Source organism: Lygodium microphyllum, chromosome 23 (genome assembly GCF_053477565.2).
Source record: "Lygodium microphyllum isolate KBCC chromosome 23, Lygodium_microphyllum_v1.1.10, whole genome shotgun sequence".
Classification (NCBI taxonomy): Eukaryota; Viridiplantae; Streptophyta; class Polypodiopsida; order Schizaeales; family Lygodiaceae; genus Lygodium; species Lygodium microphyllum.
Window position 1 is genome coordinate 127,898,530 of NC_141157.1, and position 13,684 is coordinate 127,912,213.

At 41.3% G+C, this 13,684-nt stretch overlaps 1 protein-coding gene across 1 annotated transcript in view; it reads right to left on the bottom strand.

The window, feature by feature from the left end:
• Positions 1-1,833: 1,833 nt before the first annotated feature.
• The window catches only part of LOC148016731 (nudix hydrolase 11-like), a 28,487-nt gene continuing 16,636 nt past the window's right edge, over positions 1,834-13,684 (bottom strand). Inside the window, exon 5 of the mRNA XM_087663918.1 lies at positions 1,834-2,220. Coding sequence (XP_087520044.1) covers positions 2,023-2,220 — 198 coding nt within the window. The 3' untranslated portion in view covers positions 1,834-2,022. The remainder of the gene's footprint in view (positions 2,221-13,684) is intronic.

The window sequence follows — 13,684 nt, forward strand, 5'->3', positions numbered from 1 at the left end:
ATTTCTTATAGCATTGGTGTGCCTCTCATACACATGAACTTCCCACTTAATCCCAAATACTTGAAAGACTTAGAATAGAGAATATATTTTCTTATTAAATATAATAGATTTACATGCCACCATAAATGAATGAGGGAGGGGATGACATTGATCAAATGTGACTCTTTGATGTTGAGCTTGGTCCTATATCCAAGTACAATCAAACTTGCTTTTTTGGTTGTGTGAAGGAGCTAAATTTTTCATAGTGTTTGGCAGACTTTTGCATTGTAGTGATACCAAAGAGTAAAATACTACATTTCATGCATTATTCCCTAGTAGAATCATTCTATGGATGGGTGTACTTGACAATCAGATAGGTTTTCCAATTTGAGTAGTTTCGCACTAATGCAGGCCTAAAATTTAGTCACGGTTTTAAGGGAGTGTGATGATGGCTATCTCCTACTTGAGAGGGAAAATTGCATCATCATCTATTAGCCAAGTACAATATTGACCTGCCCATGCAATATCCCAGGGGCTTGGCATTAACATAAGATGAGCTAGCCATTAGCATTGGACCACACTACCCTTTTGAGGTATTGATCTGCCCATGCAATTTGCAAGGGGTTTGGCATTAACGTCAAGTGAGTTTTCCATTAGCATTAGATCACATTGTCTTTTTGAGGTAGAGTCGAGATATCAAGGTACCCCACATGAATGGATTCTAGACCTATCTTACTGTGGTCCAATTACAACTACTCAAATTGAAAAAACTAACATGAGCGGATTCCAGACCTATCTTATTGTGGTCCAATTGTACCTGCTCAAATTGAGAAAACTATCAAAATGATGGGATGCACTTATCCTTGAAATGACTGGATTGGGAATTATCCTCACTTTTCACCTGCACACACAAGGTAATTTTAGTTTTCCTTATTAGGGAGATTATACTAGCACGCCTATTTGAACATTTACAACCATGTTGCTAGTGTAATAATTCTTAAGCATGTGTTCCCGCCAAGAAAATTAGGCAATGGTCCAAAGCAAGTTATATGATTACGTCACCTATTGATATGCCCAACACTGGCCTTTTATTAGCCGCTATCTGAAGTACGCGTTAAATCCATGAAATTTGGTTATATACATGCCCCTCATCGTAATCATCATCATCATCATCATCTCTCTCTCTGTCTCTGAAATGGCGGGAAGCAGGGGATACAGAGCGACAGGCTACAGCGATGGAGCATCACGGGCGAACCACAGAGAGAGAGAGAGAGAGAGAGAGAGAGAGAGAGAGAGAGAGAGAGAGAGGTCATTTTTAAAAAGGTTTTTTTTAAAATAAAATGCAATCGAAGGAGAGAGAATAAATAGCTGGAGAGAGAGTGTACCCGGAGTGGAAACCAGGTTGCTGGATTCAAGAGCTCAAGCGAGTGATAACCACTACACCAAACCACCTGACTATCAAAGGTCCTACCCGGCGTGGAAACCGGTTCGCTGGATTCAAAGCTCAAAGTGCCAAACCAACTACACTACACGACCTGGTTCAAAGCTCAGAGTGCCAACCACTCGACTAACGTATCCGCATTCTACGTAGTGAGACTTGTGCACGTGGCAGAACTGATCTTACCAGGATTTGAACCTAGGTCGTCTGGATTTGACGGCCCGAAAGTGCGTCGTTAGTCCCTAGAACTTATCATAATTTGTTTGTTCTGCGATTATTCATTCGCTCTTAATCCGCATTGCCGTGCTCGTAATTCTGTGGACGAGGAGCATAAAGTTCGCTGCTTTTGTGATGTGGACATCGATCTTTCTGTCAAGATTATGGGCGACAAAAGTCCATTCAGAGCAAAACAGGATCAAACAACTTTTGATTTAGATATTCGCATACCATACAATTTGCTTCAGAACTTCAGGCAGATATTGACTTAGTTAAACTGGTTCAGAACGGTGGACATGCTGTAGCGTAAGAACGTGCTGCCCAAGAGGATTGCACAATTCAACGGATACTTGGCTTACAACATTTGAAACTCAATGTCCAGGAAGAACTCAGAGTCGAGGAGCAGGAAGATATGGATGCAGCTTACAGGAGATGGGTGGCTGTTGATATACGACTGACGCACACCTTATCAAGATTGCAGCAGTCATTCCGTAAACTAGAAACTTCTGACCATTCCATTCAATGTCAAAGCGATGCACCTCGTACGTGAAGCCCAACCACTTTACCTCCTCAATACAGTGCTTATCCTGAAAAGAGCACCACAACACCCATCCCAAAAGACTCCATATATAAGCATAAACTTTAAAGAGAGCCATTGGTTTTCCATGAGATTGACCTCAAACAGGAATTTGAATCTTAATATCCATGACCAAGATACCAAAATACTTGTTTACACAGCTTCTGTTAATTTGTTCATCACGATTTCTCTTCATAGAAACATTGAGATGTATAAGCATTTTGTGCATCTCATTGAATTAGTAATTTACAAGACTAGGGGGTACATGTACTCGCTATAACATTATTAACTAGTATAAAACAGAACCACAAGGTGCTTGTTCTATTAGATATGCTTAATGCGCCACCCTCGTAAGGTATCACCAATGATCTATGGTACTCAATGTTATAAGGCCCCCATTATGAGAAGAAGCCATATGCGGCCACATTGGTTGGATCCTAACTTGCATGTGAGATGAGGTCTAGGTGATCAAATGGCAAAAAGGTGATATTTGTGGCTCTAGCCTTTGGGTTGGATAAAGTAGTTGATCTAGTAGCAACTTGAGGCACACTACATCGAGTTGCAAGGTGCGAGAGTTATAACGGATCCCTCTTTTGGGATCTAGGGGTTCCAAAAACGATCTCTGATTGGGGGATCTCAGGGAGGCTAGCCAATAGCCCCCCTAATGAGGTTTCGAGAATAACACCCTTGTCCTAATGGTAAAGGAAAGTTCCTTAGAATACTTCCTAGCCAACCAAAGAAGGTTCATAATATGGTCGGACAAATAGACTAGACCACCTTTCTAGGCTATAAAAGGAAGACCCTTCCAAAGCCATCATCTATCTGTCTTTCACCTAGTCAGAGTTCTTCCAACTAGTCTTAAACTCTTCACCTATCATTTGTCTAGATCACCATCTAAGGTTCATAGTGGAACCGTAGAGATCAACATAGACATCTTTATATCAATTTGTTTGGAATGAGAGAAGTTTTTGTTCTTTTCATATTTGCTTATTCCTTGCTCAAATTCTATTTGCTATGTCGAGTTCAAAACTACACCTAAGAAAGCCCTATATTAGCCTTTCCAAGTCTAGCTTAGTCTTCTACTACTCCATTGAACATGGATGTATTCACATCTAACTCACAAATGGCTTGTATGAAAAATCATATACCTACACAAGATGACTAGTAAGGTTAGCACTAAATTTGTTTAACCCAACCCATTTCAACTTAATAACTTAAATATTGATTGGGAAAGCATGTACATCTTAGTGAAGTGTGTAGGAGGAGATGAACTATGAGTGCAAGAATGATGGAAATTGTAATGAAGACAAATGCAAGACTGGTTTACAAGAAAGGAGCACAAACCTGGAGAACCGTGGCCAAAGATCATATTGCAAGTTAGCTCCATAATCATGGGCACATTCGCTGAAGTTGAGCACTCAGTTTTTGCTATGTGTCATCCTTTAGGTTAGACCAGTGTGGTCCTCCATGAAGGTTGTCCATCTTTTCTCTCAGTTCTAATGCCAATTTATAGGCGGCCACACTTGTACATACTTTAGTTCACTCTTCAATATCTTGTACCTAGGTCCACAGTTTGGGAGTCTTGTTCATTTCTAACACTCTCCTGCATCCAGTCTCCTCATTGTTCACTCACCTTTGTGCCAGGAAGGTGCAGAGTTGTCAGGTACGAAAGGTATGATACGGTACGGTATGATAAAATATGGTACTAATTGGTACCTTATGATTTTATAAGGTACGGTACGATATTAGTACAAAAAAAAAACAAAAACTTGGTTATTTTGGATTATAGATAATAGAACACATGTTTAGAGCTAAAATAGCAATGTCACTTTAGTTAATAGGATGAATACGTGAGGATAATTGGGTGAAACCTCATGCACAAAATGTGTAACGCGCTACTAGAAGATAGATGGGAGTGTATATGTAATACATCATACAACAAAGTAAAGTGTAGGGTGGATGGATAAAGAGGCTCTTCATTTCGTATGTGTGTGTGTGTGTGTGTGGGGCGGGGGGAGATGCTCTTGGAATTGCATATTCATCTTGGAAGTTGGGAGAGAGAGAGAGTGAGAGAGACTTGAAATTGTGATAATAAACATAAGGCTTAGGAGTTGGAAGATATTATGTGGTCTAGTCTTCATAGGCCAAAAATAGCCTATTTTTTGGTATGAATTGGTATGGATATGTTCAGTACAAAACGAAGTTGTCCGTACATAGTACGAATGCGTTGGTGGAAGCGTTGCCATTGGGGCATGCCTCTCTCTTGCATCAGGAGACCTCACAATAAAGAACTTGATCATGTTCACAGATGCAACTACTGCTAAAGTCTGCTGCCACAGAAAACACAGCAGCTCATTGCCTCAAAATGGAGACACACCACATCAATTGATAGGGATGGTTGCCAGTCACATCGGCAATGTTGCCACGGTAAGCTAGATCTGAAATCTGCTGCCACACAGAGAGTCATCAGGGATGATGGAAGCACACAAAACTGGTGATGTCATATAGACCATTCTTTTGTGTAGTATTCATCTTTTTGTACTCTCCTTTTTCACCAGAGAGCTCCTACCTTTTCTCTCGTTGGCACCTTCTTTCCAGCTGTTTTCAGCCCTCCCATCCTTCCCTCATTGTTGCAACTGCAGTAGCCCCATGCATCACAAGTGCAGCATTTCACTGCAGCAGCCCCAAGTGAGATCACCAGTGCTGTGTTTTTCAATAGCAGCACCACTGCAGCACTTGCATTTTGTTGATCGACCCTGCATTTTGCAGGCATACTTTTATCCAAGATGAGCCTTTATATGAACCACTTGTGATCCACACGTGCGATCAATGCAACTGTCACAAATCAGCACTCTTTTTTGCTAATGATTCCTCACATGCCTAGCTCTTCAATGGACTAGTTTCGCTCCAATTGCTATGTCCTTAGTTGTTGCCACCAACCTTGATCAATGAGCTTTGAATCTATCTCAATTACACCTCAAACCAATGTGTCTTCAAGCACATAAAGATCCAATCATTCCAATGTTGACCAACATGACATTGAAAAATGCATCCATGGTCTCTCACTGCTCCCACATTGCAATCAATGAGAAATTCGTACAAATTTGAGTCCTAGATTGATCCAATTAGTCAAATGAGCCCAACCAATTGAACAACAATCTTGGAGTTTTGCCCCAACCAATGAGCCCTCGGCCTTGATTGTCCAACAATCTTAGACTTTTTCCCTACCCAATGCTGTAGGGACCGATTAGACACGGAGATTGAGGCAGACAGTCATTACATGCAGTGAGAGATAGAGAGAGTGTGAGAGAGCAGAGTAGAGAGTGAGCATGTTTTCAAGTACAATGACGAGTCAGCACCTTTAGGTTTTTAGATAGATATATATGTGTAAGTACAAGTGCTAAGGGTGTGTTCACACCCGAGTACATTTAAAAGGCACGAGGCCTTTATTCCCAACAACCTTCCACCTAAAGGCAATGTGCCTTAAGAGGAGAAAAGAATCAGCTAATTCTAGGTATGTACAAAGTTGAAATACATATATCTATCCAACTCCCATCCTCTGCGGCAATGAGCAAACCGCTCTGCTGGAAGACCCTTCGTGAGAAGGTCTGCAGGGTTATCATCTTTATGCACTTTGACAAGCTCAATGCTTTTGCTGTCAAGTACATCTCTAATGAAGTGGTACTTCACCTGTATGTGCTTTGTCTTTGCATGAAAGATAGGATTCCGTGCTAGCATGATAGCACTCTGACTATCACAATGGAGAACAAGTAACTCTGTGATGCCAAGCTCTCCCACCAGACGTGAAAGCCATAAAGTCTCCTTGCATGCCTCAGTGGCAGCCACATACTCTGCCTCTGTAGTAGACAATGCAACACACTTTAGTAGCCTGGAGATCCAAGAGATTGCTCCTCCTGTGAAAGTAAACATCTACCCAAAAGTAGACTTCCTGCAGTCCGCATGACCAGCATAATCTGCATCCGTAAAGCCAACAACAGATGCCTTCTGCTTTCCAAAGTAGATGCACAACTCCTTTGTGACTTTGAGGTATCTCATAATACCTTTCACTCCATCCCAATGCTTCTTGCTAGGGGTTGCCATGTATCTGCTAACCACTCCCACTGCAAAGGCAATGTCAGGATATGTAGCAACCATAGCATACATCAAACTGCCAACAACTGAAGCATATGGTATCTTGGCCATTTCAGCCTTCTCATCATTAGATGTAGGGCTGTCCTCCGCACTAAGTTTCACATATGGAGGCAATGGAACTCCAATTGTTTTCCCCCCCTCCATATTGAAACGCTGCAAAACTTTGGAGATACACTCCTGTTAAGATAGATAGTGTAAGCCTTTCGATCTATCTTTGAGTATTCGCATGCCAAGAATGTGATTTGCATCACCAAGATCCTTCATGTCAAAGCTGCCATAAAGACTTTGCTTCAATGAATCCAAGGCATGAGTATCCCTGCCAGCAATCAGCATGTCATCAACATACAAAACCAAGATAATCAGGCTGCCATCTGCGGCCTTCTTGGTGTACAAGCAGTGATCCACTTGACTTCTATGAAAGCCTTGGGACTGTATGAATGTATCAAACTTATGATACCATTCTCTTGGTGCTTGTTTCAGCCCATACAAACTCCTTTTGAGTTTGTATACCATTTTTTCCTTCCCTTGTTCAACAAACCCTTCAGGCTGTTGCATATATATATGTATCCAGATCACCATGTAAAAACACAGTCTTTACATCCATCTGTATGAGCTCCATATCCTCAAATGCAACCAAGCCCAAAATGGTTCTCAATGTAGTCATCTTGACTACAGGAGAGAAAATCTCATCAAAGTCAATTCCATGCTCCTGCTTGTACCCCTTTGCAACCAATCTTTCTTTGTACTTTAGTAAGGAACCGGAAGTGACCTTCATATTGTAAACCCATTTGCATGGAAGGGTTTTTTGCTCTTTAGGCAGCTGCACCAAGTCCCAAGTGCCATTTCTTTCAAGAGATTCCATCTCTGACAACATGGCTTTATACCGTTTCTTGCTGTCATGTCTATCCATTGCTTCCTTGAAGCAAGACGGTTCACCACAGTCTGTCAGCATGACATAATTAGCCACATTAATTGCACTAAGGAACAAACCTATCAGGTTGTCTAGTAGCCCTAGACGATCTCCTAACCCAATGGTCATTGTTTGCTGCTTGTTCCTGCAAATTTCCATTTTCAGCATGCTGTCCTGGCATTTCAGCCTGCAAATCAACATTAACAGCTTGCTGTCCTGGCTGTTCTTACACATGTAATGGCTCATTTTCATGGGCAATAGCTGGCTGATCATTTTCAGCATCATTTCCTACATTTACAGGTTCATTTATAGCAGGTATTTGCTGCTGTACAATAGGCTCATTTTGTTGTCCAAAAGGTATTTCTTCCCAGAATACAACCCTATGTACCTCCTCACTCTTTTCGGGCTGTTTGTGCATGCAATCTTCCTGGAAGATAACGCCATTGCTGCGTACTACTTTCCTTTTCTCGAGATCCCACAATCTATATCCCATTTCACTCTCGTCACCATATCCTAGGAAAATGCATTTATAGAACTTTGGCTCAAGTTTGCTGCGTATTTCTTTACGAATGTGCACAAAAGTCTCGCAGCCAAACACTTTCAGATGAGCATATGAAGGTGGGTTGCCTGACCACACTTCTTGGGGAGCTCTCCCCCCCAAAGACTTGTTTGGTGACCGATTAATTAAGTGAACGGCTATGATAACAGCCTCTATCCAAAAACCATGGGGTAATGCACAATGAGACAGCATCGTACGGACCTTATCTTGTATGGCTTGATTCATACGCTCTGCAACTCCATTTTGGGGTGGATTATGAGGGACAGTGAGCTCCCTCTTTATCCCTTTGCTATCACAAAATGCCTGAAAAGCCTTGGACACATATTCCCCACCATTGTCAAAGCGAATACACTTAAGTGTCTTATCTATATGATTTTTAGCCAATGCCAAGAATTTTTTAAACTTATCAAGCACTTCATCCTTGCTACGAATGGGATAAACCCATACCTTCTGTGTAGCATCATCGACAAAGGTGACAAAATATTTCTTTCACCCTAAAGATAATCCTGGAATTTGACATACATCCGAATGTACTAACTCTAGAGGAAAAGATTTCAAAGAAAGAGACTTTTTGTGAGACGTCTGTTCATGTTTGCCATAAATGCAATGATCACAATGCTCAAAATCAGCAAAATGAAGACAAGGCAAGTAACCCAAACAAGAAAGCACTTTCATTCCTATTTAACTCATGTGTCCCAACCGGCCATGCTACAAAGAAATGCTTGGTTGTTTGATCACGGCAACAACATGGTCACACACACTAGATACATGAAGTGGATACAAACTATCACTCTTGCAACCTTTGGCAATAACCCTAGATCCCTTACAGATATTCCATTTTCCATCACCAAAGGTGGTATGAAAACCATCATCATCTAGCTGCCCTGTGGTAATCAAGCTCTTCTTGAGCTGAGGTATATGTCATACATGCTAAAGTGTAAAGACATAGCCATGCTGAAACTATAACTGCACACTGCCAATACCTGCAATCTCATATGCATAGTTGTCCCCAAAATGGACAACACCATGTCGACCCTCGATATAGGCAAAAAACCACTCACGATGAAGGGTGACATGAATGAAAACATCTGAATCAAGAATCTAGGTATGCATATCATCATCTGTATCTGCAAGTAAAGCACGTGCACCAAAGTGTGAAGAGACAAAGAGTACATTACTCCCACTGTCACTATCATGAGTGACTACATTTACCTCTTCAATTTTTACACTGCTCTTCTTAGGTTGACTGTCATTCTTCTCTTCCTTGCTATCATCTGTCTTATTGCCTTTTCCTTTCTCTTTCTTTCATTTGTAGCAGTCACGTTTAAAGTAACCCTTCTTTCCACAATGATGGCATTCAACATCTTTGCCACGTGATTTACTGCGTCCCTTGCCATCATATTTGCCCTTTTGCTGTGATCGGCCCCTAGTATGCAAAGCACTGGAAGACTTGCTAGATGCATTGTCCTACCGATTCATCTCTTCCATAAGTAGAGTACTCTCTACATTAGCATACAACAGGATTACATTAGAATTGCTCATAGTAGTCTTAAATGTACTCTGGTAGAGTGCAAAGCAAGAAAGTAGCCTTAAATTCCTCATCAATCATGAACTCAAGGCAATTAGCTGGCTGAAAATGAAGTTAAACTCACTCAAGTGAGTAGACATTGCTGTACCCTCTTTCATATGCAAATCCATAAGCTTTTTCAGCTAATACACTTTGCTTGCAGCACTCTTCTGTGCATACAGTTCTTCTAGCCTAGTCCATATAGCATATGCAAAATCCAAACCTTCAATGTTGAAGAGCAAGGCATCAGAAATCGATAGCTCTATGGTTGAGCGTGCAAGCTCATTCAACTCATCCCAATCGTTCTAATCCATGTCCACGAGCTTTGCCCCTTTGGTTTTGATCGGCTTTGCCTGCTTCTTTTGTAACAGGATATTGTAGCACTGCTTTTGCTAAACTGCAAAATTATGTGCGCCTTCAAGCTTCTTTATGTGCATCAGATTACTGTTGTAATTGTTGCCAGCCATGATTTCAGCCCAAATGTGACAAAAAACCCAGCAAGTGTAGGCCCAAACTGTCACCCAAGTGACCAAGGAATGACCACGCAGAAGTACAGATTTTAGATCTGTAATTAAATTTTCAAGAGCACCAAACCATGTGCTACAGCATTATCCAATTGATTACAATTGTTCCAAGGGCATATGCATCACATTACATGAGAAATCCCAAAATTTCAGCTGCAATTTCTGTTATACATGTACCCACGGGCATAAAATTTGACACGAACAGTCAAAAGCCCCAAAATTTTGTGCTCAAAGCATCAAACACACATCTGCATTTCCTCTGTCATGCATAGGACATGCCAATTTTGCCAAAATAGAGCAATTTCAGCAAAACCCCCAAATTCTACCAAGTGTTGATGTCCAAATTGTGCGGAATTCAACCTGCATGTACATAAAATGACCAAATGCTGCACAAATTTTGCCCAAACTACAAAGCCCCAAATTGCACGGGGTCCAGTGTGCCTCAATGTCGAGAAATTGGGTAAATTTCAGCCCAATTTGTGCATGTACATTAAAAGCCCCAAATGTCGAAGGCAAGATTTCACAAATTCCTGCAATTTCTGAGACAAATTTTCTTGTCCTGCATCATATTCTCTAAATCTAGGAAAAGCCCCAAATTTTAAGAAATTTCACTCAGATGAGCAAAATTTCAACAATTTTGGCGAAATCCCCAATTCAAATGCGCACAATGTCTACAATTCCGACGCAGATGCCTCAATTTTGCATGAACAGTACTCAGTCTGAAGAAGCCCCAAATTTCTAGGCCAAAATTGCACAAATCTAGCCTTTTTGTGCCTGGCACGCGAAACCCCGTCAAAAAAGGGGTAGAAGTTGAATTTTTGGTTTTTAAAAAAATATTTAAAAAAAATGTGACAAGGTCTGTTGACCCTGTTCGATTGTCCTGCCACACGCGACTTGTCCCGACGAAACAAGCTGCACGCGCTGTCCGCGGGACCTATCCGTCGGCTGCTTGCCTGTAGCGTCGTCGTAGCCTGTGCAGCGCAGCACTGTGTCCCTGTTTCGCACAAGCCTACCTTTGTGTCACGCAGCAGTAGCCTTCTTGTTCGTTAGCACTGCAGTCGTCAGCTCGTTTGCAGCGTCGCCTGGTGTTTGTCAGTGCTGCAGCCCGTCGCACGCCTAGTCCATGCCTGTTGTTGTTGCCTGCTGCAGTCGAGTACTGCTCCCATGCCTGCAGCTCACGCCTCTGACTCTCCTGCTCGCCTTTGAGCTGTCTCATCACCACACTGGTCTTCTACCTCAGCCTGACGATCATCTGCATCACCTTACACTCTGATACGAGTTTGTAGGGACCGATTAGGCACTGAGATGGAGGTAGACACTTGTTACGCGCTGTGAGAGACAAAGAGAGTGTGAGAGAGCAGAGTAGAGAGTGAGCACATTTTCAGGTACAATGACGAGTCAGTACCTTTAGGTTTTTAGATAGATATATATGTGTAAGTACAAGTGCTAAGGGTGTGTTCACACTCGAGCACATTTAAAAGGCACGAGGCCTTTATTCCCAACAAATGTACTTTCAATTCACTGTCAAATTGAAGTAAATCAGACATGTAAACCTATTGTCCATATATCCTAATCTATGACATGCATTTTCCTAGAGATTGGATGCCGAATTTAATGCTTTCAATGACTGAAAATCAGATCTGCATGTCTAAATACATTTGCCCCTAATGTCTGCCCCGAATCTTCCATGATTTGGTGACCCAAAACAAGAGGCCAATTCGATGTTTTGTTTGAAATGTCTGCGGCAAGCAATTTTACACCCAAAATGACTGATTTTTTGCCAACCCTAGCCAATAATCTACTGTAAATGGAAAACCTAATTCTAATTTTCAGAAAAATAGAGCTTTCATAGCCTGAGAAAGAGAAAGAAAAAGAAAGAGATTGATTCTAGGCTGTCCAAGACCTCAAAATGGCTGGAAAACACTCTCCTCTTGCTGCTCATTGTGACAATTGCCCAAAAAGTATGATAGTTAGTACTGTGTTAAGCATCTATACAAAACTGCACACAATATACATAGTGTCTAGAACACTAATCATAGTAGATCCCAAAGCACATATACTCTTAGCATCTAGTACCTTAGGTAAACATAAAGCACACAAAGTAGCCATTAGATATTTGAGTGTATCTAACCGGAAGGAGTGGAAGTGCTACCCCCCTCTTGAGCATCAAGCAATGCTCCAAATTTGCATCATGTTGAGCTTGATGGAGTTACAACCAAGGTTGGCTCTAGCTGAAATGCCACAAGATAAAGCTGCAACCATTGAGGTGAATTTGCTAAGTCACCCTCTTCCATCTACTTCACATCCAATGGTGCATAGTTGTTAAACTTCATTAGGTAACAACATGAAACTTTGCATTTAACCTTCCTTTCCTTACCTGCCAAAATTTGATTAGGAATGAGGATCTCATCCAATTCCTCAACTTCCAACTAAACCTCATCAATAGCATCCACATGCACATCCCTATGCCAAGATCTCAATAGACTCCCATTAAATGCATTGTGAATCTAACAATGAACACAAAGCCTCCCTTGAAAAATCAAATATAAAATCCATGGCTATGATTTCCCATAGTCTATGATGAATAGGCAAAGGCTGTAACAAGCCCATTGCCTTTTAATGGTTAAATTTGACCTTTTGATAGACAATGCATGTCCCAACGTCTCGAAGCTGACCAATAAAAGAAATGTTTAGCTCCCTTAACAATAGCATCAATGCCCCTATACCCTACATATGGTGAAGCATGGCTTTCAATTCAGAGATGTGCCTATCTCAAGATAGATTGAGAAGTATTGCTATGGACCACCGAAAGAGATTTGGGATTATTGCACGATGACAAAAGTGACCAGCATGGCTCAACTAATTGACAATGCAACAACAACAAATGCATTGCTTCAGCAATGCAATAATCCCAAATCTCGTTGGGTGGTCCATAACAATACTTCTCAATCTATTCTGACATAGGCACATCTTTGAATGAAGTAATTGGCAATAGTGCTGCCCAAAACCTTCAGTCGTACTTCTCCAAGTTCTTAAATCCTTTAGCATCTAACTTATGCCAATCTATCCATTAATTGCATCGCAAATGTGTTTATCAACCATACAGAAGAGAGAACTTGTTTAAATTGTATCCAAGTGTTCAGTGTCTTCCCTTGCATTAAAAAAATGCTCCGCCACTATAATGCATTACCCTTAAAAAAGATGACTGCCTTGCATACTTTTGAAACTTCATGAAGTTGCACCCTGAATAAGCCGCATCAAACTGCTGCAAGAAAGTCAATGCTTTTAGCTTATCTTTCATACCATTGAAAGGACTCAAACTTCACTGTAGCTCCATCCTCATAATCTTTAGCTTTTTCCCTAAGAATGAGATTGTCATAAACTGGTGGCTCCAAATATGGAGGCACCAATCCTACATTTGCATTAGCGACACCCATATTGGGGTAAAGAAACTTTGCATTCCACACTATCCTACAAGGCCTCCCACATGTCCATACTAGCCTCATTGCAATCCTAGCTGGATGCCAATCTTTCCATGCATGCCATGTTGCATTTTTGGTTGTGCATCAAATAAAAGATTACCCCATAATTGCTGCTGCAAACTAGGCTGTCAACTGGCACCATAAGTTCCTTGCATACTAGGACCACCTCATGCATTCCCTTCCATGGCTTGAAACACTAAACCACCTTCGAAATAACTTGGATGTGCAAATGGTTTTTATATACTTGGCTGCCCAAATGCATGCTGAAAATTATTCCATT